Source organism: Aplosporella prunicola (assembly GCF_010093885.1).
Source record: "Aplosporella prunicola CBS 121167 unplaced genomic scaffold K452scaffold_22, whole genome shotgun sequence".
Taxonomy (NCBI): domain Eukaryota; kingdom Fungi; phylum Ascomycota; class Dothideomycetes; order Botryosphaeriales; family Aplosporellaceae; genus Aplosporella; species Aplosporella prunicola.
In genome coordinates, this window is record NW_022983550.1 from 87,684 (window position 1) to 113,342 (window position 25,659).

Consider the following 25,659-nt stretch of genomic DNA (forward strand, 5'->3'; position numbering starts at 1 on the left):
CTTGTCCTTGTTGTCCCGCCTTGAATCCTTGTTCCCACCTTCCCACCCGCCTGACCTTGGAAGATTTCCGCGCGCATGCGCCGCGCTTTCACGCCCCCAACCCCAACCCCGCCGGTTTGTCCGTCCGTCCGTCCGTCCGTCCGTCAATCCCGCCCATCTAATGCGGCACCAGCACCGATATGTGACATATCGCGAACCCGTTGCCCGCCTCCTCTTGCGCGTCAGGGATCCATCTTCTTTGCGGCTCTGACATAGAGAGAGAGGCCGAGGGAATCATTTGCGGCGACCAGCGAAAATGTAGAAGTAGAAAGTAGAAGAAGAAAGACCTAGCAAAAACAACAACGAAAATAAACTAAGAGATAATAAGCAAGGGAATAGTATGGCTTGGGAAAATCAAAACTAACTCAAGGAAATGTGAGAGAGAAAAAAAGACTAGAGAGCAAGATTCAGAAGACGCCACTATGCGTTTTCCCCTTCGGTGCCCGAAAGTGCCTGCCGTTCCACGTGACCCGATTACAAAGGAGCAACGACGAGAAAAAATGGTTAAAGGAAATAGTTTAATGTAGGGAATGATTGACGCCTGTCAAAGTTCGCCAGCCAGATGTAAAAAAAAAAAAAAAATCAAGGGGAAGGCTGGACTTGGTGATTCGATATCCAACGAATGCTTTGTGACCAAATGGCCCCAAAATGAGCATGTGCCATATGCCTGCGTCCTCGAGAAGAAGATGTAGAGGTATAATCAACAACTTTTTTGGTCCAAAAAATACTTTCGCTTTTTTTTTTCTTTTTTTTTTTTTTTTTTTTTTTTTTTTCTAATTCTCTCACAGCACGCCTCCGGGGACAGGCAGTGTCGTTCCGCCCTGCCCCGTATATGTACCCCCACCACCGCCGATCGTACTGATGTGACCTTCTGCTGGCGCAGCGTGTTTCCTCAGCATGAACATTGGCTTCCTACCCTCGCGGTCTAGTTGTTTGAACAGTATCAATGGTTTTTCGTTCAAACCCAGGCAGCGCTCTTGGTCACCATGAACGATATACAGCGCATATTGCCGCCAGTCTGCCGTGATGTTGTATTTTTTGAGCGCAACTGGAAGGACTTTATGGCACGGGTCGTCGATGCTAACGCGGAAACTTTTGAAGATTTCCACTTGTGGATTCGATGAGCCGGAATTATTTGCGGAGGTCGAGTTGCTTGCGAGCGAGGCATTATCGGCGGCATGGCGGCCGGCAGAGAGAGGCGGGTCAAAATCGCGGTCACGATCGCGATCGCGGCGAGAAGCTCCGCTACGTAATGTGTCCCGGTCGCCTTGGAGAGTACTCGCCGAGGACGACCAGTTCCCGTCGATTGTCGAGCCTCTGTGGTCGTTGGCATGCGAGCGGGCACGGGACATGGTTTGCGTGCTGTATGCGGGGGACGTTGGAGACGGTTGCGGAATGTGATGTGGCGAACTTGCTGGTTGAGAGGTTGAGTGTGAGCCGCCGCTTATCGAAGCTGTGAGATGAGACGATGCGGCCATGGCTGCCGCGGACGGGTCGAGAGAGGCGGTGTCGGTGAGGGTGCGGCCTTCGTGGATGGTTGGCGAGGGGTTCTTGGGAGCAGAACCCAGAAAAAGCTTCTTCGTGGAGTACTTACGGGAAAGGCTGCTGCCGGGGCGGTCTTGCGATGGCGGCGAAGTGATATCGTGGGCGTCGGGAGTGGGTAGCGGTTGCGATCGATCCTTGGCCAGACGTACCACTGGTAGAACGTCCTCTCGCAGCTTCTTGTTCTCCTCCGTCATCCGAACAAAATCCTCGCGCATACGCCGCATGTCAGCTTCATAGGCATGCAGGCGATCGTCCCGGTCTTTGATGATCTGGATGATGCGGGCGAAATCGTCTTGAGTGGGCGCGGTATCTTGCGTCGCTTTCTCGGCGGCTATACAGCGTGAGCGGGGATATCCGGCGAACGAGATTTGTTCAACACCTACACAAGGGCACATAATCGTCCTCTTTTATCGGGATGCTCTGCTTGAGCTTCAAGTCGTACACGCTCTTCAGTATTGTGAGACGGTGGCCTACACTGCCCATGCCCATTTCTTTGAGTTCCGCATGTTGCAGTTCCACCAGAGCTTCGCCGTTTATGCCCTCCTCTGCAGATAGTCAGCATCCGCCCACCGTCAGTGGCCGTTCCGCCTCCCATGTCACCCACCGATGAAGTTGTCCGCATACTGTCCCAGCCCCAAGCTCGACACCCAATCCGCGCACTCTTCGGGGGTCCATTTGGTCACCAAGCCCGTCGGACTAGCGTAGCTGTCGGCCGAGTGGGTGTAGGTGGTCGGCGTGTGTTGGGCCGTGGGCGGCTCCGAGTCTGTCGGGCTGGTTTCGTACGAGTCCGGACGAAGCATGGGCGAGGTTATGACGCTGCGCTCGTACTCGTCGTCGGCGTCCGAGTCCTCATGGTAGGTGGTTCTGTAGGAGCTCAAGGTTGCGGTCATGGCTGCCATGGGTGCGCGAGGGGCATGGACAGCCAGGCAGTAGAGTAGGGTGTTATCGTGATGTGATGGCCCAGCTGGCCGGTGCCACCTTGGCTTGGCTTGCCTGAGCCTTGGCTGGGCGTAGGTTGCCAACAACCCTGGTGAGACGAAGCGAGATTGACGGCGAGGGTGTCAGGTAGAGTAGGCGATCGGGTTGCAGAGGGTGTGGGGTTTTGGCCGTGACTTTGGCGGCGCTTGCAAGTCGTGTGTCAAGGTCAAGGTCAAGGAACCGTGCAGCGGGGCGGCAAAACAGGCCTTGGCTTCAGGGGACCGGGTCGGGATGTTAGGCTTTGAGGGCGGCAGGCTCTGGGATGTGGCGAGGGGGCCGTCGGGCGGCGGGGAGGCAGCGAGGCGAGAGCGTGGTTGGGGAGAGGTCGAGGATTGTGGTGGGATGGCCGTGGGTGCTTTTAGGGCGAGGTTGTCCTGCTGTGTCGGCGGGAGACAAGGGCAAGGGCCAAATGACAAGCTAAATTGCTATATATATCGCCACGATATACAGTGCCCAATGCGACCGACACCGAAACCTGAAGGGCGCCGGGGAAGCGAGGCACTGACCCAATCCATCGCACTGCTCGCCCCGAACAATGAAAGAGCGTCGTTGCCGTTGAGCCGCATGTCCCTTTCGTCGCCTTCCATCGCCATAATCTCCGCTCCATACGAAGCCTCCCTCCTTTTCGGCCCTCTCTCCTCCACCCGCATGAAGGGCCATCTCCGCCCTTAGCCGACTATTGAAATAATGCACGTACACTCCACCTATACAGCGGATTGCGTAGTGAATCGCTCGCTAACCGCGATTGCAGATCCGAATTCCTACCCTCTTCAGCTAGTTACTATCTCTTTTATTTCCGTGTGAGAGACGACACCATGGCCAACGACACCCTCCCCCTCCCCTCGACCACCACCGACCTCAGCCCCTCCCAGTCCGCCGCCCTCACCTCCGCCCTCCTCTCCACCAACAGCATCCCCCGCATCCAACAGGCCCTGCAGCAGGCCCTGCAGGAGTCCGGCTGGTCCAACAACCTGCGCGCATACATTCTGCAGCTGCTGCGCTCCGGCGAATGCACCACCTACGACGACGTCATGCGCCGCGTCCTCGACGAGACCAGGCACCCCGACAAGTCCGCCGCCGACGCTGACGGTGCCGCCAACGGCGACTCCAAGAACGGCGACTCCAAGCTCGACAAGCCGGACATTAAGGTGCCCGAGAAGGCGGTTCGAGAGGGCATCAGAGCTGTGAGGCGAGAGGTGGAGACGGTTTGCGACGTCACATTTGATTGAGCGCGATAAAATAATAAGAGGAGGCGACCGACAGCAAATTAGAAGCCCGACGCGAAGGTCCTCAGTCATCTCGCTGACGACCCTTCCGATCGGACGAACGCTGTGACGCAGACATTTACACGGCGCTTTTTAGGAATGAGCTTGGGGCGACCATTTTTTAGATACCTATCACGGGGCGTTTTATGGGATGAAGTATCGTGGTATCATAGGTACTGTACGAAGTAACAAGAACACTGTCACGGCGGCGAAGGCGCCAAGCTAAGTCATCGAAACCATTGCCTAAGCTATCAGGAGCCTCGTGAGACTCATTATGCACACATCCTTCTGCTTCTCTGCGCGTGCGCATCCAGTCTCTAAAACGCTACTGAAGAGGCCCGACGGAGGTCATAACTCCTTCGCCTGCGGCGCTTCCGACTTTGAGCAAGCAGTTAACAAAAAAAGAAAAGAAAATGAAAAGAGAAACCATCTTCTCTATGACGGGGGCCGACACCTGCAACTACCGTGAGGATACCGAAGGAAAAGCCCTATCATGCAAAACCATTATCGAAAATCATCATCCCAAGATACTTGGGTGCGCTTAGTCGTAAAGGCCTTCATCATCACCACCGGCGCCGAAGTTGTTGTTGCCAGTCTGGTCCTCACCAGCCTCAGGGAAGCGGAAGAAACTGCTACCGCCAGAGTTCTTCATGCTTTGAGCGAAAGCCTCGTAACGGCGGATTTCAACGTCAGTGACGGAGCGACGAGCGGAGCGCATGGCCTCCTCGAAGTGGGCCTTGGTGAGCTCAGGCACAGGGTCCTCGCCCTCGACCTCGTCCTCCATGGTCGTGTCCTCGCCAGCAGCCTCGCGAGCCTTGGTGCGCGCAATGTCGGTGGAGATCGCTTCCTTGATAGCAAGCTTGACAGCACGCTGGGTGACGAAGCCAAGATCGGCACCAGAGAAGCCGTGCGTGTTGGCCGCAATGTAGTCAAGATCAACATCCGCAGCGACAGGAGTCTTGCGAAGCTGAGCCTTGAGAATACCGGCACGAGAGTCCTTGTCCGGAAGAGGAACATAGACGAGGGTATCCAAACGACCGGGACGGCAGAGAGCGTTGTCGAGCTGCTCAGGACGGTTGGTTGCACCAATGACGAAGACGTTCTTCTTGGAGGTCATGCCGTCCATCTCAGTCAGAAGCTGGTTAACCACACGGTCAGAAGCACCGCCGGCATCGCCGACAGAGCCACCACGAGACTTGGCAATAGAGTCCAGCTCATCAAGGAACACAACGCAAGGAGCTGCCGCACGGGCCTTGTCGAAGATGTCGCGAATGTTGCTCTCAGACTCACCGAACCACATGGACAGAAGCTCGGGGCCCTTGATGGAAATGAAGTTGGCAGCGCACTCGTTGGCAACAGCCTTGGCCAAGAGCGTCTTACCAGTACCAGGAGGTCCGTAGAACAAGACACCACGAGAAGGCGAAAGACCAAACTTGAGGAACTTCTCGGGGTGGTCGACAGGGTATTGGACGGACTCGATAAGCTCGCGCTTGACGTCCTCGAGACCACCAATGTCCTCCCAGCGAACGTTGGGCACCTCGACGACGGCAACCTCGCGCAGGGCCGAGGGGTTAGAGACACCAAGGGCAAAGCGGAAGTTCTCCATGGTAACACCCAGAGAGTCCAAGACCTCAGCGTCGATTGTGTCTTCGTCCAGGTCGATCAGATCCATCTTCTCACGGATCTGTTGCATGGCCGCTTCAGAGCAGAGAGAAGCCAAATCAGAACCGACGTAACCGTGAGTCTCAGCGGCGATGGTCTGAAGGTCGACATCATCACCGAGCTTCATGTTCTTGGTGTGGATGGACATGATCTCCAGACGGCCAGTGGGATCGGGGATACCGATGTCGACCTCTCGGTCGAAACGGCCGAAACGACGAAGAGCGGGGTCGATAGAGTTGGGACGGTTAGTCGCAGCCATAACGACAATGTTGGAACGGGCCTTCATGCCGTCCATGAGGGTAAGAAGCTGGGAAACGACACGCCTCTCAACCTCGCCGTTGGTCTTCTCACGCTTTGGCGCGATAGAATCGATTTCATCAATGAAGATGATCGCAGGAGAGTTCTTCTCCGCCTCCTCGAACGCCTTGCGGAGGTTCGATTCCGACTCACCAGCCATCTTCGACATAATTTCCGGACCGTTGATCAGGAAGAAGAAGGCACCAGTCTCGTTGGCGACAGCACGAGCCATGAGGGTCTTACCAGTACCAGGAGGGCCGTACATAAGAATACCGCGAGGGGGCTTGATACCGATCGACTTGAAGAGCTGGGGATGCCTGAGGGGCAGCTCGACCAGTTCACGGATCTGAGCCATCTGCTTACGGCAACCACCGATGTCGTCGTAGCCGACCTCGTTCAGGTTACCCTCCTCATCCTCGCGCTGAATAGGCTCGCCCTCGCAGTGGATGACCGTGTCTTGCGCAACGATACCGAACTCCGGGGGATCCACCTCGACGACCTTAAACTCCACTTGCCTCATACCTCCGCGAGCGGTGAAGAGGTCACCTTGGCGCACAGGCCTGTAGGCTTCACGGAAGTAAGGAGCCAGGAATACATCGAACAGGGAGCCGGTGAGACCCTCGACGGTGTCGGCAATAGGAAGGACGGCGATGCGCTTGGCCTGTGGGGTGTGTTAGTGAAGATCCTTCGCGAGTACATATTAAGACACTTACGTATTTGATGTCCGGGCACGGGTGGACCGTGATGATGTCGCCATGCTTAACGCGGAGGTTGTGGCGCACCACCCTGTTGATGCGGGCGCTACCATCGTCCAGGTCATCGTCGTTCAGGACGATCAGGACAGTATCCTTCCTCTTCTTGCCCTTGACCAACACGGTGTCACCACGGAAGAGCTGGAGCGTCTCCATGGTGTTGTTCGATAAGCTGATAATCGAGTTGTCATCGTTGGTCGCGTCGGTGACACTGTGGCACCAGTTAGCCCAGGCCTTCAATCTCCAAATTATCGACTCCGGATGTCGCAGGCTACCTACATCAGCGAGTTGGGCTTCTTCTTCTTCTTGAGGATGGCGGTGGCGACCTCGTCCTGGGAAGAGTCAGTGGTGTTGATGCGTGGCGTTTCCCGCCAAGGCGGACTCACTTCGTGCTTCTCGGCGCCGGAAGGGTCGCTGCAAGGTTGTCAGGAACTGCTTTGGGATGGACGGGAGGGTGGCGAGTGAACTTACTTCTCCAGCTTGACCTTGTTCTTAGCCGCTGCGTGGTCTGGCTCGCCGGACATGTTGGCGGCGTTATGTGAAGATACCGAGGGACGGAGAGGAGAAAGGCTGCAGGAACAGCGAGATTAAGGGCGTAGGGGGTATTGGGAAGTGTGTCCGGGTATGGACAGGGCGGTTGTGATGAAGTTGGTGGATGGGGAGAGGGCGTGGGAGCTTATGTAGTGGAGAGGCAGAGCTCGCGATGATGTTACTTAAGGTCGGAGAGCGCAGAGCGGTCGCCCAAGCTCTGGGGCTAAGCCCGAATGGGACACGCCAGCTTTGCCTCCGCCGCCCAAGAAGATGCGAAGCTCATCGACCTGCACCGAATCTTTTGATTTGAAACCCTGTCCGCCAGGCAACATTCAACCCCCTGGCGGCCAAGGAACACCTCATAAACCCAGATGCAGCTTCCAATGGCCTCTCATCTACGTGGAAATGACCTTGCTGTCTTTCTCACCGCACCACGTGCGTGCTTGCCCTGGCTCCTTCGCGTGCACCGCAAGCTCGACGCAGAGTCGTGATGCTCCCAGTCCTGCATAGGTACCTACCTACCTATGTAGTTATAGCCGAGGATCAGCCACAACCAAGGCAATCGTTCACCTTGTTACTTTGACAAGGTCTCCCTCACTTGACTTCTACTTCTTCTTTGCTCCCACGACCCTTCCACACTAACTCCCAAACATCCCTCTCTTCCAACACCAAGTACATGTCATGAAAGTCAACGATCATGGACAAGAGGAACCCGTCATTGCCTAAGGGCAAACGCGAAGGCACTGTTACTGAAGCCGACTTAGACGAGCAGCTTATGGCTCTTGCCGATGGCTACGATGATCCGGGCCCTTCATCGAGCCCTTCAGGTTCTCCGGAGTCTCTCCAGTCATCCGAGTATGCAGACGACAACGACAGCCATGACGATGAGACCGCTGCCCGCATCTCTCAGTATGCCGATGACGAAGCCAAGTTCAGAGATGGTCTGGCCCCTTACTTTGCCGCGAAAAACAATCTTGTCACGCAAGTCCACCTGGGTAAACTCATGAAGTCAGGCGCCAAGCCACTCTTCGTCTACGGAAGCAAGATGTTCGCTCCCGTTCTCTGCGCAATCCTTAGCCTCGAGTCAGAGCAGCTCTGTATCAGCAACATGACACCGGCCTACTTAGACGGATATGACCGTTTCTGCATCAAGAACTCACACAATGCGGCAGTCCTACCTCACGACCCTTCTCGCAACAGTCGCCCACTAGCAGTTGATGGCATGCTAATCTTCAATCTGACGGACAAAGCAAAGGCTAAAATCGACGAGTACGAGGGTATCACGAAAGACGAACCTGACGAGGCCATCTACCGCAAAATCCTGGTCCATCCAAAGCTCCAACTTGCTGCTGATGGTGGAATGGTTACGGTCGAAGCTGAAATGTACCTCTGGGCTTGCGACCCGATGTTCCTCAAACTTCAGCCCTCTGAGACAATCATGTGGACGGCGGCGGACTTCGTGCTGTGGCAGATGGAAGTGAGGAAGCAGAAAACAGAGGAGGAAGCGGCCCAGGGAAAGCGTGAGCTTAGGTCGCTAAACGGCAAGCGTTGAGCCGAAACACCAAGCAACCCGATGGACAGTCTGGGTCAGTACTCTCACTACACTTGGCAGCTAACGCAGTCTGTTGTTGTCACTTCCCGAAAAGCATCGAATGCTACCTTTGCTCTGAGCACTATCAGTGGTACTACTTCTTCAAGTAAACTGGCTTAAGCAAATCAATTAACTGCCACTTCATCTTATCTTCTCATACACCCGAGGCCTGCGGACCAGTCCATGAGATAGTAACAGTGATGTGTACCGGATGTTTGCTCCAGCCTAGCACATCTCTACTTACTGACAAGGCAGTGTCAGCTTATACTACGACAAGCAAAGATACGACAATCATCAGACAAGCTGTTCAAAGCAAACCCAGTGAGTTGTATAATGAAAGCCCTCACTAACCGTCTACCGCAACACATTTCCAACTCCACTAAGTACACTTACAACTTGTAGCCAACACTCGAGAGCTTGAAAAGCAGACACAGCTTCCCCAACCCATAGTCTAACCCCAGCGTCAAAATGCTAACTAAAAGAAGCAATAAACAACGTCACCGAAAATCAACTTATCCGCAACTTCAACGCAGCATCCGCGCACGCAACCACACTGTTCCCAATCCAGTGATCCGAGCCGCTGCTCTTGGCTTGCTTGTTCCCTGCATTCTAAGCGTTATGCCTGGCTTTTGGGAAAGGAAACATGCATAGGAACCTGTTGTGGGGTCTTGAATTGTTGGGGCTAGTGGTTTACATGACAGCAACTTTGGGACCATTGAAGTTCCGCGTCGGCTCTTATCAAGTTTGGAGATGGTTGCTGCGTTTGGATCTTTCGGTATACTTTGATGTACGGAAAGACAATGGAACAGCCTAGGAGAGTATCGGTGCGGACGAGGCAGTGTAGGCATTACTGCTATCGACCCTTGCCTTTCAGTATGCAGCCGATTTGCCCATATTCTATCCCGCCAGTATTCACTTTTCCTCAATACTTCAGAAGGAAGATGTAAGGAGAAAACTTGTTTTAATTTGTCCGAGTTTTGCTTCTGTAGCCATAGTTCTGGTAAGAGTTAATTACAATGTCCGCTCGTTAATATACCCAGCTGCAGTTTCCATAGAAAAGTTGTTCCTATATGAAAAGCACCTGAAGCAAACCATCGCTAGCAACCTTCAGGTACCATTGTTTCAGGTGTCGAGAGTGCCTGGTGAGAGTCCTGGAACTATTTCGGGAACCTATGTGGCAAAACCACAAAGCCCGCTTCAATCAAGACCTCTGACCAAGGCTTGCTCGTAGAATTCATGACGCTAGGGACTTTATGCCAATGCCATCTGGGAAGGTTGTCATAGCTAACTAGAGCAATTGAGACATTCGCCGGATTAGCTGTATCACTTATTAACATATGATTTTCCGGTGTGAGTCGTATAGGGGGACGTACCCGCAATATTCTTCAACGCATTCATCCCGAAGCTTACGGCTCTCGTTGTTATCTGATTTGTCGCTACATGATATACCACCCTAATGTTGCCAAGGACGTCAAGAGGTTTAAGAGCGCGGCTATATAAGCCGGCCAGAACGGAGTAGTTGGAGATTGTGTGGTCGATGAAAAAGAGGTCCAGGGTGTGAATCTGTGCGCCAGAAATGAACACCCGAGCAACAAAGGACTCGACAACTTTGTGTCCAGCAAAACTGAATTGTTTTTTGGGTGCGTAGACGAATAACTTCATATGGCGAACATTCTTAAGCCATGTTGGGTTCGAACGGAACTGCTGGGTTTCTGTGAGATAAACGCTAATAACGTTGACCTTGTAGAAAACATCTAAAGCCTCTTTGTAGATGAGCCGGCAGACTTTTAATATCCCTGGGAGTCGGTCACGGAGTAACATTCCTGGGACTCGGTCACAGAGAAGTGCTCGTCGTAACACTTTCCCAGGCTGTAGAGCGTACTCGTAAATCATGACTCTGGGCTCGGCCGGTAGGCCCAAGAAACGAAAGACGGGTTGAGCGGGCTCTTCATGGCGAGGAGGCCGATGAGGTTGACTGCGCATCGTCACAGGCATCGTGAGAGCGCGAAGCACAGATGTGCTCTCTAGAATTTGTCAGAACGTGATGTCAATTAACTTGGAAGGACAGTAAGCTTGGAGTGAAGAACTTACTAAAGCATGTCGACGGGAACGGCACCAGTTTTTGGAGACAGAATGTGTGAGGTGTTCGGAGGGTGAAATGGGTTGGTAAGGAGGTAGAGAGAGGAGGAGGAGGAGGAGGAGGAGGAGGAGGAGGAGGAAGGATCGGGTTGCCTCTGTGTCTTGAGGAAGGCACGACTTCGCTTCCCCGTCTCAACACGCGACAAAGGACCTACCGCATAGAGACCCAGTCAGTGTCAGGATGCTGCAGATTTGTTTGCACACGTCACATAAAATAACCGCTCGATTTCGAATTTAGAACCTCTATGTAATTAAGCAGTACTGCACGAAGTTCAGTGACACCGTTCTAGCACCTTTGGACTATATTAAGCTGTCACGTCAGACTACAAGCAAAGAATGATACAGGCAATTATAGCGTTGAAAGCAAAGGGCGCATGGTGAATTCTGCTGCCTAGGCAAGTCCTCATTGGTATGTCCCAGAACAGAACGGAAAACCCTGTAAATATAAGGTCTTTGCCTGAAGGGAGGATGCTCCGTAGTCAAGTATCAGATACTGTCACGCATTCTGACTTTATCATCGTTCAAAATCCACGGCCGGTGAAGACAATGGTCTGCAAGATCTGGCAGCCTGTGCCAGCCACAATCTTCTCAAACGGCTGATCGCTGCTAGCCGTATACTTGGGAATATCGCGGAAGTTGCGTTCTCCATTTTTGGGAAAGGCAACTCTGACGATGATGGTCTCAGTGACATTCGCTATAGGTAAAGTAAGTATTAATGCAAGCTTTGTCACTGAAGAGGGGAATTACCTGCAAAACCCACGATAAGCATTGTACGCAAAGCCATGCTGTCGTCTACGTTTCCTTCTTCTTCGCTGCCAGTCCATCGAAAGTGAGCTGCGCGGACAGGACCATGCACTCTCAAACCTTTGAGTGCAGAGATGATTGTATCGGCACGGTCCGGATGACTGTATGCTGCGTCGCGGATGAAAAGATCAAAAGATCTTAGATCAGTGACACTCTGCTTGATGTGATGAAAGAAGTTCTTGATATTTCGCACAGTGTTCGAGCAACTGGCGTTTCTGACCACCACGTGGATTCTGAGATGGCGAACTCGAGCCAGCCAGCCGCTGTTTTCGAAAGACCGGCATAGATAGTTGCGGACAGTGAAGGAGATGGTGTTTTCGGTGAAGAAGACGTACGAAGCCTCAATGTTGATGATTTTGCAAGTCCTCAGTATTTCTAGGCCCTGGACCACGCGGGCAGGTCTCGATCGATGGCGACAAGAGTCGAGAGGATGCGAGAACGTCACCAGCAGACGGTAGAGCATGGTTCTGATCTCAGCTGGGAGGTGGAGGAAGTAGAAGCGTCGTTCATCTTTGCACTGATCGGTCTGCGCCATCATGGACGACGGATTGATGCATGATGGGCGAGGCAGCCCAGAGGGTGGCGGATTTAACATGGCGCCTTCGAGTGTCTAGGGTCAGGTTGCGAGTGGCGCAGGGCGTTTGGAGAAGGGCAGTCTCTTCCATTGCACTTGCTGTTTTTGGAGATGAGGCCATGCCGCATAATCGGAAAGAGCCAACAACAACGTGAACTCAACGAAATCAATAGATGCTTGTTTAGCGAGGTCAATTGCGCACTCCTAGCTACGATCCAGGTGGGATAAGTTACGGACAATGGAACTGGAATGCTTCGGGACTCGTTTTGCCTCGAGAGGGGTTTCGGCTGCTGTTTGCGAATTGCTCGCGCCGGCTCCCCGAGAGCTGCGTGCGATAAGCGCCGATCTTTCTTCTTCTCGATGCTTACGCTGCTCCATCGGCTGCAGCAGACGGAGCCGACAGACGTAAAAAGCATGTCCCAACACTTTGATGCTGGTATGCCGGGGCCTCTTTGGAACGCACGACGATGGGTCGTTGATGGCTTGAGGTTTGTGTGGGCATCAATCAGGTCAGGGGGACTGACGCAGATCTCCGACGCATGCATGTGATAGAGCGATCCCCCTCCAGGCGTCATCACGCGCGGTGCTTCCCCGTCCCACGAGATGCCTCCGCCCATGTCTATATAGCGACTCCCCGCCTCTGTCTCTACCTGCCCCGAAGCGCGCGCCCTGTCCCGCGAAACCCCGCTCCGCGCCCCGTCTTAGCCTTGCCGCGGTAAACACACATTGCAGCCCGAGACACGCATTGCTCTGCTCGCACCTTCCCGGCCAACTCAGAGACAGCTTGCCACGGCCGGCTGCCTTCTCCCGCACAATGGCAACCCACAGTCTGCAATCGCCAAACGCCATACCCCCGCGCACATCTTCCTACGGCCTTAGCGGCTTGACCAACGGTCAGCAATCACCCCCGCAACGCGCCGTCTTACGCCCGCTTTCCGAAATCGACTGGATAGCTTCGTCCAAGAAGCCCTCCAGAAGCCAGCTCCACTCGCCGCAATCATCGACCCCCCCGTCGCCTTCTCAGAAACACACCTATCCTCTGCCGATGACTCCCCCGCCGCCTGACCCGCTCAAAGGCGTTGACGACGAACTGATATACGGAAAGGGCTCGGGGTGGAGCGCGGAAAAGGAGAAAATACTCATGGGGCCATACGACTACCTGTACGGCCATCCGGGCAAGGACATTCGCAGTCAGCTCATCGCCGCCTTCAATGAGTGGCTGGCGGTACCCGAGAGCTCGCTGGAAATAATAACCAGGGTCGTGGGCATGCTGCACACGGCGTCATTGCTGGTCGACGATGTCGAGGACAACTCCATGCTGCGTCGGGGGGTACCTGTCGCTAATAGCATATTTGGTACCGCGCAGACTATCAACAGCGCCAACTATGTTTACTTTCTGGCATTGCAATCGCTATCTTCACTACACAATCCTTCCGCCATGGCTATATTCACCGAGGAGCTGCTGAACCTGCACCGGGGGCAGGGAATGGACCTGTTTTGGCGCGACACTTTGACGTGCCCTAGCGAGGCCGATTATTTAGAAATGGTCGGAAACAAGACGGGCGGCCTGTTCAGGCTAGCCATAAAGTTGATGCAGGCCGAGTCGCCTAGAGAAATGTATGTTTTACGCTTTACGAGTCACCCCCAACCTACCCGGAAAATCGCAAACGCCTAACCATCTTACAGTGACTGCGTTCCTCTGGTCAACACCATTGGTCTTCTATTTCAGATTCTCGACGACCACAGAAATCTTAAATCTGCTATGCTCTCACAGCAGAAAGGCTTTGCAGAGGACCTGACGGAAGGCAAATTTTCTTTCCCCGTCATCCACGCCATCCGCGCCGATCCATCCAATCTCGTCCTGATAAACATTCTGAAGCAAAAGACCAACGACGTAGAGGTCAAGAAGTATGCCGTCAGCTACATGGAGCGCAAGGGAAGCTTCGAGTACAGCAAAGTCTGCATCCAGGAACTGCAGCAAAAGGCATTCACCCTGGTGCATGCAGCCGAGGCACAAATTGAAGGCGAGGAAGGAAAAGCCGGAGCAGACGGCATCAGACGGCTTTTGGAAAAGATGAACGTGGATTAAGGCAATGAAGAGCCCATGGAGGGCCTCCTGTCTCTCGTTTGTCGGTTGGCTTGCTTGAATTGGCGCTAGTTGGCGCACTCGCTTTGCATGATATCCCGGACTGGATGGTATGCGGTTTCTCGTTGGGTGGTTAATCTCACGAGTGATGTAAGAGACGAGAACTCACTGTACAGACTTACACGTCTGTACCTAATGCGCAACGCAAAACTTTGAAGTACAGTAGCCCCATGTTTTCGTGTTGGCGTGTCTCAACATCTGCACTACTACCTAGCAGCGTGCTTCTATTCCTTTTTGCAGTCTCGCCGGTCGTCCTCGTATGTAAGCGGGAACCTTGCGGCATGGGAGTAAGACAGCAAAAGCAAAAAAAGAGTAAAAGGCTCTAGCAGAGCGAGACGCCTGCCACTCTGCACGCCCATACACGCAGAGAGGCGGCGTCCTGTCCACTCGTCCGAACCGCTCCCCGTCATCAGCACCGCACTCTCCTGTTTCTTTTTGCACAAACACACACGCCTCGCCACCACCCATGAAACACTCATCCCGCCCAAACAAGCAAGCAAGCTCCTCAGCCCAGAAAACGTAGCACGGACGCATCACATTACCATTATCCCCGCCTGCACTGCACTGCACCCAACCGCCCCCTTCCTTCGATGTACACTGTCACATCCCCATCGTATTCGCGTGACGCCGCCAACGCCGCCATCGCCGCCATCGCCGCCGTCGACGCGCAGCAGTAGTGCAACGTCGGACAAAGCCACGCCGCGCGCGCCGTCCCTCCCGCAGGACACCACATCCGCACCAAGGACCCGGTCACACTCACCCGAAGAGAGGCCAGGGACGAGGGCCAGTAGGGATCGGGGGGCAGTCGGCCAGCCAACCAGCCAGCTAGGCAGACGATGTGCCCCTCCACGCTCTCGGTGATCAAAAGTGCCAGCGCACTCTGCAACCATATAGCACTTAACGGCATCACTCTACCATCTCATCCAAGCTGCGGCCCTCCGCCCGACTCCTTTTCGGAAGGCGTGTCTGAAGCTCTGCTCTGTCGTTTGCAATTCCTCGTATCCAGCTGCGAAACACTGTCATGTCCACGGGCTCGAGCCTATCGGCCACGGCATCCAAGACCGCCAACACACTCGCGAGTGCAGTCGCAGGGGAGTCTCTCTGGCTCTACCGACGACAACTACGGTCAATGCCGCAGTGGCGGTTCTGATAAGCGGCGTGGCAGCTATGGCTTTCTTTGACTGCCGACGCCTCCCTCAAAACAGTCGATTGTTTGCAAACGGCGACTTTTCCCAGGTCAGCGACAAAGCACCTGGGCACCCGTTAAAAGTAAAGGAGTCCAGTTCCTGGCAAAAGGCCGTGACAAGCTGCGGCAAGGCGGGGCGATCATCGGCGCTTCTAACGTTAGCACCTCGCACACTCCACATCCCCCAACCAAGGCACCCACACTTCTCCGTTCCATCTCCATTGCGACACCTTTACGGCACCTTCATCTCAACGACAAATCCCCTACGGATTACAACCTGTTGGCCGCGCTCTGAAAACAACGCTGTGCCCTGCAGCCGATCGGCAGGGCGTTGAAGATTACTCAGCCGACTCCTCCCGTGGAGGCTTGTCATTCCACCTACACTCGTCACATACGACAACAACACCGTTCGCCCGCACCAGCATCCGAAGCGCCCGCGCCAGCAACAACGCCTTTATCAGCGACATCGTAATGTCAGGCTTCGCGGGCCGCAAAGGCCAAAACGTGTCGCAGTACCTCCAGGGCCTCAACACCATTCCCACCCGTCAGGATATGGCCACTCAGCAAGACAACCTTGGCTTTGACGAAGACCTCTCTCTCTTCACCAACACCGAGTTCTTCGACTTTGACCTTGGAACCGAGATGCCCGCGGCAACTTTTGACTACGACGCGACGACCGAGCAGCAGCAGGCCAAACGCCGTAACACTTCCGCATCGTACAACCCAGCAGCCAACCCTGTCGATTTCCCTCTTAACGGTGAGTGATCTAGCCACGCCACGGACCATCCAGGCAGAGTTGCGTTGCGGGGCAAATGCAAGATCCTAGACAGCATGTATGCGTGGGGGTAGGAATACCGAAGCACGCCATTGCCCGTGATCATACTAGGTATCCGAGCTGCCAACGCCATCGACAATGTCTTGAGACTTGCGTCCTATATATACACTTACTGTCTTAAATAAAAAAAAATCACTATGCTAATGGGGTTTCAAGGCGACTTCCAAGGCCTCGACTTTTCATTCCCGGTTGGCATCACGGAACCCAACTTCGCGCATCAGCAGAACCCGTACCCGGTCCCGCAGCACCGGCCCAGCACCAGCAGCGCATCCCCGCTCGCGGCGGCGTCGCCAGTGTCAGCCACGACGGGCAACAAGCGCAAACTGGACGCTCTTGCCACGCCTCCAGGCGCCTCCGCAGCCGCTCAGTCCGTCGAGGACATGTCGCGGTTTGCGGCCGAGGAAGACAAGCGCCGCCGCAACACGGCCGCCTCGGCCCGCTTCCGCGTCAAGAAGAAGCAGCGCGAGCAGCAGCTCGAGAAGACGGCCAAGGAGATGACGGACAAGGTCTCGACGCTCGAGTCGCGCATCGCCCAGCTCGAGTTGGAGAATAAGTGGCTCAAGGGCCTCATCACGGAGAAGAATGACGGCAAGGGCGCCGGCGATATCGCCGATCTCTACAAGAAGACAATCGGCACCACCGACAAGATCGACGAGCGGAGTAACGGCGAGCGCACCGACGGCGTTGGCACCAAGTCCGACGACAAGGCCTAAATTAGGAAAACATTATTTTTTATTTTTTTATTTTGCCTTTTTTCATTGCCACTTGCACTGCGTTTTTTCGCCGTTTTACATTTGCTCTTGTTGGTGGTGAGGCGGCATATCTCGGTTCTTTGTCAAGTCTCCCCCATTGCGCGTCAATAACGCACTCCCATCTATTCACAGCCGTGTTCGTTCCACAACTGGATCAAAGACCAAAGACCAAAGCCCAACCCTTCGCAAACGGGATAGGTAGCGCCTCCACAAACGCAGGCAACAAGTCGGCTTTCTCCGCGTATCTACCTAGGCGTGTTGCCTTCTCCAGCCTCTTCACCCCACCACCACCACTACTACCACCACGACCACCACCGTAGCACGGTGCACAATGCACGGCCAACGCCAAGGCCAAGTCCTCGTCGTGCTACCCGCTACCCGCCGTTCCACGGCGGTGGGCGGCATGCATGTGAAGAGGTGGTCGTCGCACCCCCGGACCGGAGACCGGGGAGCCGGTGCCGCACGCGCGGGAGGCGATCCATGGGCCCCTGGGGCTGGGTTAGGCTGGGCTGGGCTGGGCCGGGCCGGGTGGCCGCTGCGCCTGCCCGGTCCTCCTCCCTTGCGGCGGCTGACGACTGATGGTGATGGTGGTGGTGGTGGGGGTGGTGCGTGGGCGCTTATGGTTGGCTGCGTGGGGTGAGGACATGGCCGGGGCGGCGTCGCCGGCGTGAGATGGGTTTGTGTTGTGGGCTTGCCGAGGGTAGGGTAGGGCTGGGCAGAGCAGGGCAGAGTACCGAGAGATTATGTATGTAGTGGATGATACGGGGGGAAGATGTTCGGTTGATAGTAGCAGTAGTAAAGGCAGAATCGAACTCTATTAGTCGATTAAAACGTATCTTCATGAACCTCGTGGCGGCGCTCGGTCGTCAAGCTAAAGCAAGATTTGCGCTCGCATTTCCCCATGATGTCGCTCGCTCTCCAGGTATCCAAAAAGAAAAAGAGAAAGACATTACTCCATCTTCGTGAGCACTCTTTTCATGCTATCCAGTCTCGGCAAAGCAAGCAAGATAGTTCCAGCAGAGTAAAGAAGAAGAATGAGAGAAAAACAAAAAAAGAAGCAATAAATTCGAACATAAAAACGCCTTGCTCAATGCAGAAACAGCCGTCTAACAAGTCTTGCCGACGCGAACCGTGGTTCGTTCGAGCGTTCGGGACGGGCCGCTCCCTGCGCGCCCACCCTATTGGGCAATTGCATGACGTGCGCTCTCTGATCCGGAGCGCAGCGCTACCGTTTACCGCGACGGAAATAGTCGTAACTCGTGTTCTCGCCCATCTCGCTGCCGGGTGTTTCCAAACGGCCGTAGCCGCCTCTGCCCGTCGCACCCATGGGCGCAGCGCCCTCGACGAGATTGACGTCCGAATAATCGTTGGCTGAGAAGATGCCGCGCTGCAGCGGGCTCTCCGCCCGCGGTGCATACGGCATTGGAGTGTGGTAGCCCTCTGGGTATGTCGAGCCGCCGTTTTCTTGTTCATGTAATGTGCGCTGAGAGTCGGCGCTTTCAATGCGCTGCAGATGGCCCGCGGGTGTACCAGGTCGTGAGTCGTAAGTGCCTGGCGTGCCGGGTCGTGAGTACATCTCACCATCGCCGCCGAACTCCTCGCGGAACTCGGGCCGGTTCTTGTAGTGTTCGAAGTCCATTTCCGATTCCGTAACAAGCTCGAAAGGAGCAGCCGGGCCCTTCTTCTTGCCAGGTTGTTTGCGCGACATGTTGTGCAAACTGTAGGTGTCGCTGTAGCCAGTGACGCTTGAGCCATCCGTATCAGCCTCCAAGCGACCGCGATATACCTGGCTGAGGAGGTGTTCCGACTTGGCGTGGACCATTGGAGTCATCAATGGCTTGTAGAGCGCGGGGTGCCCGAAACGGACACCAAGACGGTCGCCGCGAGTCTTCGGTCTGCTGGGAAGGTTCTCCTCTCGACCCTTCATATTACCCTTGCTGTAATAGTGCATGGCATCATCGAATGTACGCCTGCAGTACCACTTGAAGGCAATCAGTGTGAGAGGAAGGCCTCCCATACAGATGAGCTGTGACCACGTGCTTCCCTTGGCTCCAACAAGACACGCCATAATCAGATTACCCAAGAACGTGGCGAAAAGCATCCTATTATATAGAACACGCCAGAATGAACCGCCAGATTCGTGCTTCGTAATGAATACATACCTATGTCACGTTAGCTTGAAGCAGTCACAGCGTTATCGAGTAACACTTACAGCAGCAAGTATTTCTTCAGGTAGCTGTCTAGTGTGAAGTAGAAGGCTACAACCAGCAAGACCAATGGCAGAAAAGGTGTGAACACCAGGGCGATGGTCGAGTAGTAGAGGAAATAATTGTAATAGCAAGCGTAATCGAAAGCGGGAGGAGCCGTCAGTTCAATGAGCCTCCTGGGAGTCGGGCTCGAGAATTTGCGGACTATCGATCCCCATGCTAGGTTTGCAAGCTGAGATATATCCCAGGCAGCACCAAAATTGCGCTGCAGGAGATAGTTCAGCCAAAAAGGTGAGACATAGCAGAGAGCTGTGATCATGTATTCGGCGCCTCTGTTGGAAAGCGCCAGCTTTAACGCCTCCTGCTCACCGTTGGCATGAGTGGTGGTGATGAGCAGACTGACGTACTGCCATACGGCGGAGAACAATGAGAAAACGAATAGGTTGTTGAAGATGAAGAAAGCATATAGCTTGTGTGTGACATGCCTTTCGCGTGAGGTTTTCGAATAGTCGCCGGAGCTCATAGATAAGCGTCGAAAGATGATTGGCAGGAAAAAGTAGAACGAGGTGGTGAGCAGAGGCGCCAAAATACCCTGAATGGCTGCCCAGGTATGTGGGTTCCTGCCCATCTCTTCAGCGAATGCTGGCCACACAGACGCGAGATTTCCCAGATTTGACAAAAACACGGCGATCAAGGCGTTGGGCACCGTCCATGCGATGGTAAGCAGGGTTACCCAGATGTTGTTGAGAAGACCCCTCCATCTGCGAGCCGCCTTGTCCAGGGGAAGGTTTTTCCATATCAAATCGCCTGGTTTCGGGGCGACTCTAATAATGGAGCCTTCAGGATGCTTGTGTCTTGAGGCGTATGCAACTCCATGGGCTTCCTCGATGCTTTCGTAACTCGCGAATCCATACTGGAGGGCATTCCGGTTGTCTACTGATTCTCTGACTTCTGTGATTTCGATCTCGAGGCTCTTAATCCGGGAGGTGAGGTAGTCTATCGCGTCGACTTCCTGGACCTTCGAATAATTCCGGTCGGCCTTGTTCGTTTTACACGTTGGGCGCCTTGCCGGCAGTCGATCAGGATTCTTCAAATACGTGGCCAACACCTCTTCCAGCTCACGAACATTATCCTCATGTTCTTCAATCAGATCGGGGAGTTCTTTCATGTTGCGAGCGATGGCGCCTCTGGGGACCTCAGAGGTTGCCTTGACCCCGTCAGTGATTTTTACCACGCCTTCATCGGTCCGAAAGTTCTTTGGGATATCCGTGATCTATGAGTGTAAGCGGAGGTCCAGTTGTACTCAGAAAGGCAAATTTACCAGCAGAGTACGAGCATGCAAACTAGCCTGGTATCCGGGACTGTCGAAGTAGTTCCTTCGTAAACGCAACACGGCCTTGTAATTTGTCCATAGAAAATAGTATATTACGGCGTTGAAGATGTACGACACACAAACGTGAGTCCATACGATGCCTCCGCCCACCCCCATTGGCGTCAGCTTCATGAAAATTGTGAGTTGCTTGGTGTCAATGGTGGCGTGGTTTTGCGCATTCTGGATCAGGTTGACGGGGAGGAAGACGGCATTTCCAATCAGCGCCAGGATGATAAAGATGTTGCGGCACATCTTGGTAAACCGAATGAAGACGGTGGCGTCGATGCCGACCTTTTGCACCATGTGTTCCTCCCTTGTCTTAACAACTGGTTTGACCCAGGCGAAGATACCTTTCTGAACCGGAGGCGGAGCATGCTTCTCGTCGGCATGTTTAAGCCGTGGCGCATAGACGGTTGTGTTGTAGGGCCGGAGGAGACAGAAGAGGAGGGCAAAGATGACGGCGGCGGCAGAGGAGTAGGCCAGCGACGATTCAAAAGCTTTCTCATTGAGCTACGCAGGGTCAGCGGGAAGCGGGTCTGAAGCGAGGGCGGGGCTTGGTACATTGTTGTTGAAGGGTTGCGATATAAGGTCGACGAAGCGTTGGCCAGGGTCGATGCCGTCGTCGCGTGGGGCGAGCGCCGACGTGTGATTCGGTGACATGGCGGCCAGCTGCATGGAGAGGCCACCGAGAAACGAAGGAGGAGCGGTTGCACGTGTGTGTGACTTGGATAGGAAACGAGTGGCAGGAGAGATGCTCAGAGCTTTCTTAGGCCATTGGGGAAGGAGAGCCCCTGCCGCTTCTTGGTGTCGAGTCGCGGGGGGAAAGCAGCAGAGAGCAGAGGGAACAAGAGAAAGCGCAAAGCTCGAGGCGAAAGCTCAAGAGTTAACGAGTGCTGCAAGGGCGTCGCGTCGGGGAACGAGTGGTGTTACGTAGCGACTGGCGAATACGGGATTCAGGCCGCCGGTGCTTCGTCGGGAGGCCCTAGGGAATGGGATGGGATCTTCGTCTTCGAGACAGCGCGTCATCCGCAAAGCCAATCTGTCGAACCCTGTTGGCACTGCTATTTTTGGCCTTTTGGCGTGCTCCCAGACCCTTCTCGGGCACGTGCTGGCTCTGACCGTCCCTGCGACCGGCGATACGCTGGCTGCCCGCGGTTAACTTCTTGAGGCCCGAAGGGCTGACTCTTCGGAACTTTTTTTTTTTTTTTTCCTTTTCCTTGTCGGGCCATGAGGCCAAGACTAGGAACCCGGCCGGCGGCGGCCTTCGGCAAAGCCGCTGTTGGTTGTCATCCATTTCCTCATCACCCACGGTCTAGACCCCATGGCCACGCAGGCCTTCAAGTTCATCCTAAATCCTTTCTCCACCTTTTGGGCCTTGCAGCCGGGATCCGCTTTCGCGGGGGCTCCCCACGGATACGCAATCATACTCGCTAGCAGCAACGATAAGATACTAACAATCGCCCGTGCTGTTTTCCAAGCTGCCGCCGCGCGAAATAATAAAAAAAAAGCCCTCACAGTGAACCCTCTTTCATCAACAATAGCAGATACTACCTACTCCGTACCTTCGAGTCATCAACTCGCTGCACAGCCACTTCGGTAGCTCCGGCGCCCTGAAAATCATCGTCTATTCGTAGGCAGACCAACGTTTCTCTGCACCAGTGTCAAACATGGCACGTGAGTGTCTCCGACGCATCATGTCTCACCTTCAAGTTGCTGAGACGTCTGCCCGGCCGTATTCCCTTGCCCCTGTTTCTGATCCTTCCATGCCCAGTCGGCATCTGGCCATGTGTTAGTATTTTACTGCTTGACCGCGAGAGTCCCATAAACATACCTGGGTGCAGCTCAGGCTCCTCGATATAGCTTCGTATCTCTCTTTTCCTCTTGTAATCGGAGCCGAACCTACGATCCCGCTCCCCCACATGCTTTTCCATGTCAAATTGGCTCTCTTCGGTGAAGCTCGTCATCAGTTGCGGTTCGCCCATCGGAATCTTATCTCCCCTATCCACCTGCCACAAATGAAACACCTTGCCGTACAGTTCGATGACATCTTCCATCTCCTTGTTCTCGGCCTCCTCCCATGCAGCATTTGGTACCGCTACAGACGGTTGAGGCATTATCAGCATGCCAGACTTGACCTCGAAGACGTGACTGTGCCAGTAGCGGCGCTCCTCTTGTGGTAGTGTATTGTATAGCTTAGGGGTGATCATGTATTCAATACCGATGAGACGCGCATTGGGGCCCGGACTGTCGTAGAGGATGCATTGGCGGACGTCTAAAAATTGGACACATAAAGTAAGCGGCCAGCATGGCAGGTGCGACTAGTTTACAAGCAGTTACCTTCATTCAGGTGGCTGCAGTAGTGGTTGGCCTCGACAAAGCGGCCGGTGTCGTTGGCGTATACATGAAATGCATTCAGATGGGCGCAGATATTTTTGACTGGACGGAAGTCCTGAAAATTACTTGGTAAGCATCCATGCTTCTTCTTTGCGAGTTCTTGTTTGTAAGTCTAGTGTAAGGATACCTGTGTCAAGGAAGCTCCGGTTTCAAGGACCTTGCTTTTGGTGGTGAGGGGCTCTCCTGCTGCCTTGTTGGTAACCAGCATAGAATCCATATCACCACAGCAGCTCATAGGCAATAGCTCCGTGTTTCTGGGTGTCTAAATAAGAACGTGTTCAATGAAATGGGGCTGGCGTGAAGTTCTTGCCAGCTTCGATGGTGGTGGTGGTGGTGAGGAGGGGAAGTACTGCGGGAAGCTACGGATTGACGTCATGATGAGAAGCGTCTCAATTACGGGCATCTGTGGAGCTTCCATGCTTTGGTCTTCCTGTTTGCTGAACTATAGGTGGGCATCTCGAGCAACAGCCGCTGTGAAGATGCTCTATTCTAAGATCTCAGTGCCGCATAGCTCCGCCGGCGCGGCCCGTAGCCACCTAAGTACCTACAAGGTGCTTTAATTTGTGCTAATGCTTATCGATAAGCCCTATAGCGGCCATCCTGCAGGATGATCAGCACATGGGCACGAATCGAACCCGTCGCGCCCGTCCTTGATCCTAATACGGACATCCTATAGCTAAGTATTGCACGGACGACCAAGATCTTTCTGCGCCGGAGGCATCGGGGTTAGTAAAAGTCATTAGGCAGAACCTGGAAATTTTCAACATCAGCAAACATCTGTGAATATTTTACTATGCTACCCACTGGTGGAGGTTTTGCAGTATCTCGTTTCAGCAAAGCGTGTTGGCACGAGGATGCGCGCAACGACGGATCGTGTGCTGAGTTTAAGAGCATGCTTGAACGCTAACAAACTAAGTGCTGTCTGAATGTATGAAGTACCAACGCCCCACAGTCTATCAATAATAGGACCATGATCATTTCCAAGTAGGCTCTCTCCTTGCTCGTCTCCCACGTCCGCGCTCCCGAGACCTTGAAGCGCCGCGCTTCTTCCTTGAGCGCGAAATCGTAAACTTCTGAGACTTTCGTTGAAACCAGCGGACAATAACGTCCCACCTGCAAAATGTTATTAACGCTCGGTTTCGCATAAAGAGTGTTGGGCAATGGCTTACATTAATCCAATGACCGTAACCACCATCACAGGGACTGCGATATACCAGAAAAACTTGTCGCTATGGTTTTGCACACCAGGGAATGTACCTGTTTCAATCAGTCAGATGGAAAATACCAAGCCGGAAGTGGCCTCTCCACTTCTAGGGTTACCCATTCAAGTAAGCGTACCAAAATTTTGACCAAAGTATCCAGTCAGGAAAGTCAGAGGCAAGAAGAAGATAGTTACGATAGTAAGCTGCCTCATGCTCTCATTTTGGTATGTGCTCATGATGTTGAAAATGAGGTTGATCATGTCGTCGGCCGACTTGAGCATCATATCCATGGCTTGCGAAATTTGGTAAAGGTGATCTGCGGCGTCGCCTAGATATACTACGGCGAGGGGGCTGATGGTGACACTGGAAGAGTTGAGCTTTGATGGGCGCTCAGCAATGCCAGGCGCGGGTGCAGTGATGGTTTCGGTTTTGTGGTCGCGTAGAGCGTTGATCAGACCCATGATTGGATGAATCCGATTCTTCAAGACGGAAAGCTCTGTAGTCAAGATGTCTTTATGGTTGATGTCAGAAACAAATATCGAAAAGCCTTAAGTGCTGTTTGATCTTACATAACGCCTTCGAATGAGCTATGTTCGGCTCAGTAAGAACATCCAGTTCAAGGTCACTAATCGCATCCTCATAAGCGGCACCGACAGGAATGGCTAAATCGATAATAGCATCAATGACTGCCTGAATTAGCATGCTAGCGTCGCAGCTTTGCCTTAGAATAGTATCGGGAGACACCAGCCGTGTTAGGATGGGTTTCTCCACATCCTCAGCGCTGTGTTCGAAGAAACATATGCAAACGTTGTCGTTTGTCAAAAACATGGAGACTTGCTCAACGCTGACAGCAAGACCTTTCTTGGCAAGGGCCGAATGACGTTCCATGAACTCAGTCCTTTCAACGTTCGGGCCTCCTCTGTACTTTTGAAGTGTGCGAAACTTCGTCTTTGGCCGCGCCTTTGCCAGGAAGCTAGGGGAGACGTAGGACCCCGTACGTTGAAGGCCCAGATCATTCTGACGGTCTTTCTTGAAACTGTTGCGCGGAAGCTGCTCTCCCTTTTTCCTGGATCGCCTCCACAAGGAGCGGCCGGAATGCTGCGAATCTTCCACGTCAGAGTCGCTGCTGTCGGAGTCGCTATCGTCGCTGTCAAGCTGCACGAGTTTCTGGAGGGTCAAAAGAACTTGGTTTCATTAGCAGGCTTCAGCATTCCATGTTTGTTAGGACAAGGGGGCGAGGTTGGAGGCTCTAGAACTATGCAGATACAACTTTGCAGTCCCGCGGGAAGGGTAATATACACTAATACTTACAGAATGCGTGATCAGCAAACCAATCAGCTTTGGCCCTGCCGCCTTCGCGAGTCAGACTCATGCAAAGTAACTTTTTT

General features: G+C 53.9%; 12 protein-coding genes across 12 annotated transcripts in view; 5 read left to right on the top strand and 7 right to left on the bottom strand.

Moving 5' to 3' along the window:
- Positions 1-821: 821 nt before the first annotated feature.
- Positions 822-2,474, bottom strand: K452DRAFT_233428 (uncharacterized protein; the record flags this gene model as incomplete). Its single annotated transcript, XM_033537305.1, has 3 exons — positions 822-1,915; positions 1,968-2,129; positions 2,189-2,474. 3 exons carry the CDS (start codon positions 2,472-2,474, stop codon positions 822-824), a joined length of 1,542 nt encoding a protein of 513 aa, XP_033394389.1.
- Positions 2,475-3,449: 975 nt separating this feature from the next.
- K452DRAFT_192864 (uncharacterized protein) lies at positions 3,450-3,782 on the top strand (the record flags this gene model as incomplete). The annotated part of the gene is made up of 1 exon (XM_033535873.1): positions 3,450-3,782. A coding segment is annotated over one exon (333 nt), but the record flags the coding sequence as incomplete, so codon positions are not given.
- Positions 3,783-4,368: 586 nt separating this feature from the next.
- K452DRAFT_328500 (uncharacterized protein) lies at positions 4,369-7,062 on the bottom strand (the record flags this gene model as incomplete). The annotated part of the gene is made up of 5 exons (XM_033544992.1): positions 4,369-6,447; positions 6,500-6,749; positions 6,818-6,870; positions 6,925-6,952; positions 7,010-7,062. 5 exons carry the CDS (start codon positions 7,060-7,062, stop codon positions 4,369-4,371), a joined length of 2,463 nt encoding a protein of 820 aa, XP_033394391.1.
- A 555-nt stretch (positions 7,063-7,617) lies between these two features.
- K452DRAFT_290331 (uncharacterized protein) lies at positions 7,618-8,799 on the top strand. Its single transcript, XM_033540982.1, has one exon. The coding sequence runs from the start codon at positions 7,767-7,769 to the stop codon at positions 8,619-8,621; it is 855 nt and encodes a 284-aa protein (XP_033394392.1). The 5' UTR covers positions 7,618-7,766; the 3' UTR covers positions 8,622-8,799.
- Positions 8,800-9,817: 1,018 nt separating this feature from the next.
- Positions 9,818-10,655, bottom strand: K452DRAFT_311165 (uncharacterized protein; the record flags this gene model as incomplete). The annotated part of the gene is made up of 2 exons (XM_033543399.1): positions 9,818-9,978; positions 10,034-10,655. The coding sequence occupies 2 exons, from the start codon at positions 10,653-10,655 to the stop codon at positions 9,818-9,820; spliced, it is 783 nt and encodes a 260-aa protein (XP_033394393.1).
- Positions 10,656-11,019: 364 nt separating this feature from the next.
- On the bottom strand, positions 11,020-12,306 carry K452DRAFT_290332 (uncharacterized protein). Its single transcript, XM_033540983.1, has 2 exons — positions 11,547-12,306; positions 11,020-11,493 (listed from the first exon to the last, which is right to left on the bottom strand). The coding sequence occupies exons 1-2, from the start codon at positions 12,139-12,141 to the stop codon at positions 11,321-11,323; spliced, it is 768 nt and encodes a 255-aa protein (XP_033394394.1). The 5' UTR covers positions 12,142-12,306; the 3' UTR covers positions 11,020-11,320.
- Positions 12,307-12,834: 528 nt separating this feature from the next.
- K452DRAFT_360926 (uncharacterized protein) lies at positions 12,835-14,649 on the top strand. Its single transcript, XM_033546383.1, has 2 exons — positions 12,835-13,794; positions 13,864-14,649. The coding sequence occupies exons 1-2, from the start codon at positions 12,992-12,994 to the stop codon at positions 14,264-14,266; spliced, it is 1,206 nt and encodes a 401-aa protein (XP_033394395.1). The 5' UTR covers positions 12,835-12,991; the 3' UTR covers positions 14,267-14,649.
- A 1,331-nt stretch (positions 14,650-15,980) lies between these two features.
- On the top strand, positions 15,981-17,057 carry K452DRAFT_300778 (uncharacterized protein; the record flags this gene model as incomplete). The annotated part of the gene is made up of 2 exons (XM_033542367.1): positions 15,981-16,266; positions 16,501-17,057. The coding sequence occupies 2 exons, from the start codon at positions 15,981-15,983 to the stop codon at positions 17,055-17,057; spliced, it is 843 nt and encodes a 280-aa protein (XP_033394396.1).
- Positions 17,058-18,321: 1,264 nt separating this feature from the next.
- Positions 18,322-21,335, bottom strand: K452DRAFT_233460 (uncharacterized protein; the record flags this gene model as incomplete). The annotated part of the gene is made up of 4 exons (XM_033537307.1): positions 18,322-19,258; positions 19,309-20,576; positions 20,625-21,185; positions 21,237-21,335. 4 exons carry the CDS (start codon positions 21,333-21,335, stop codon positions 18,322-18,324), a joined length of 2,865 nt encoding a protein of 954 aa, XP_033394397.1.
- A 319-nt stretch (positions 21,336-21,654) lies between these two features.
- On the top strand, positions 21,655-21,890 carry K452DRAFT_290339 (uncharacterized protein). The gene has a single exon (XM_033540984.1). The coding sequence runs from the start codon at positions 21,670-21,672 to the stop codon at positions 21,832-21,834; it is 165 nt and encodes a 54-aa protein (XP_033394398.1). The 5' UTR covers positions 21,655-21,669; the 3' UTR covers positions 21,835-21,890.
- A 278-nt stretch (positions 21,891-22,168) lies between these two features.
- Positions 22,169-23,425, bottom strand: K452DRAFT_83076 (uncharacterized protein). Its single transcript, XM_033547198.1, has 4 exons — positions 23,197-23,425; positions 23,013-23,124; positions 22,507-22,947; positions 22,169-22,453 (listed from the first exon to the last, which is right to left on the bottom strand). The coding sequence occupies exons 1-4, from the start codon at positions 23,302-23,304 to the stop codon at positions 22,368-22,370; spliced, it is 747 nt and encodes a 248-aa protein (XP_033394399.1). The 5' UTR covers positions 23,305-23,425; the 3' UTR covers positions 22,169-22,367.
- Positions 23,426-23,872: 447 nt separating this feature from the next.
- Positions 23,873-25,659, bottom strand: part of K452DRAFT_290341 (uncharacterized protein) — a 2,689-nt gene continuing 902 nt past the window's right edge. The window contains exons 2-6 of the mRNA XM_033540985.1: positions 25,583-25,624; positions 24,841-25,455; positions 24,408-24,782; positions 24,239-24,326; positions 23,873-24,182 (exon numbers count right to left, since the gene is read on the bottom strand). Coding sequence (XP_033394400.1) covers positions 24,044-24,182; positions 24,239-24,326; positions 24,408-24,782; positions 24,841-25,455; positions 25,583-25,624 — 1,259 coding nt within the window. The 3' untranslated portion in view covers positions 23,873-24,043. The remainder of the gene's footprint in view (positions 24,183-24,238; positions 24,327-24,407; positions 24,783-24,840; positions 25,456-25,582; positions 25,625-25,659) is intronic.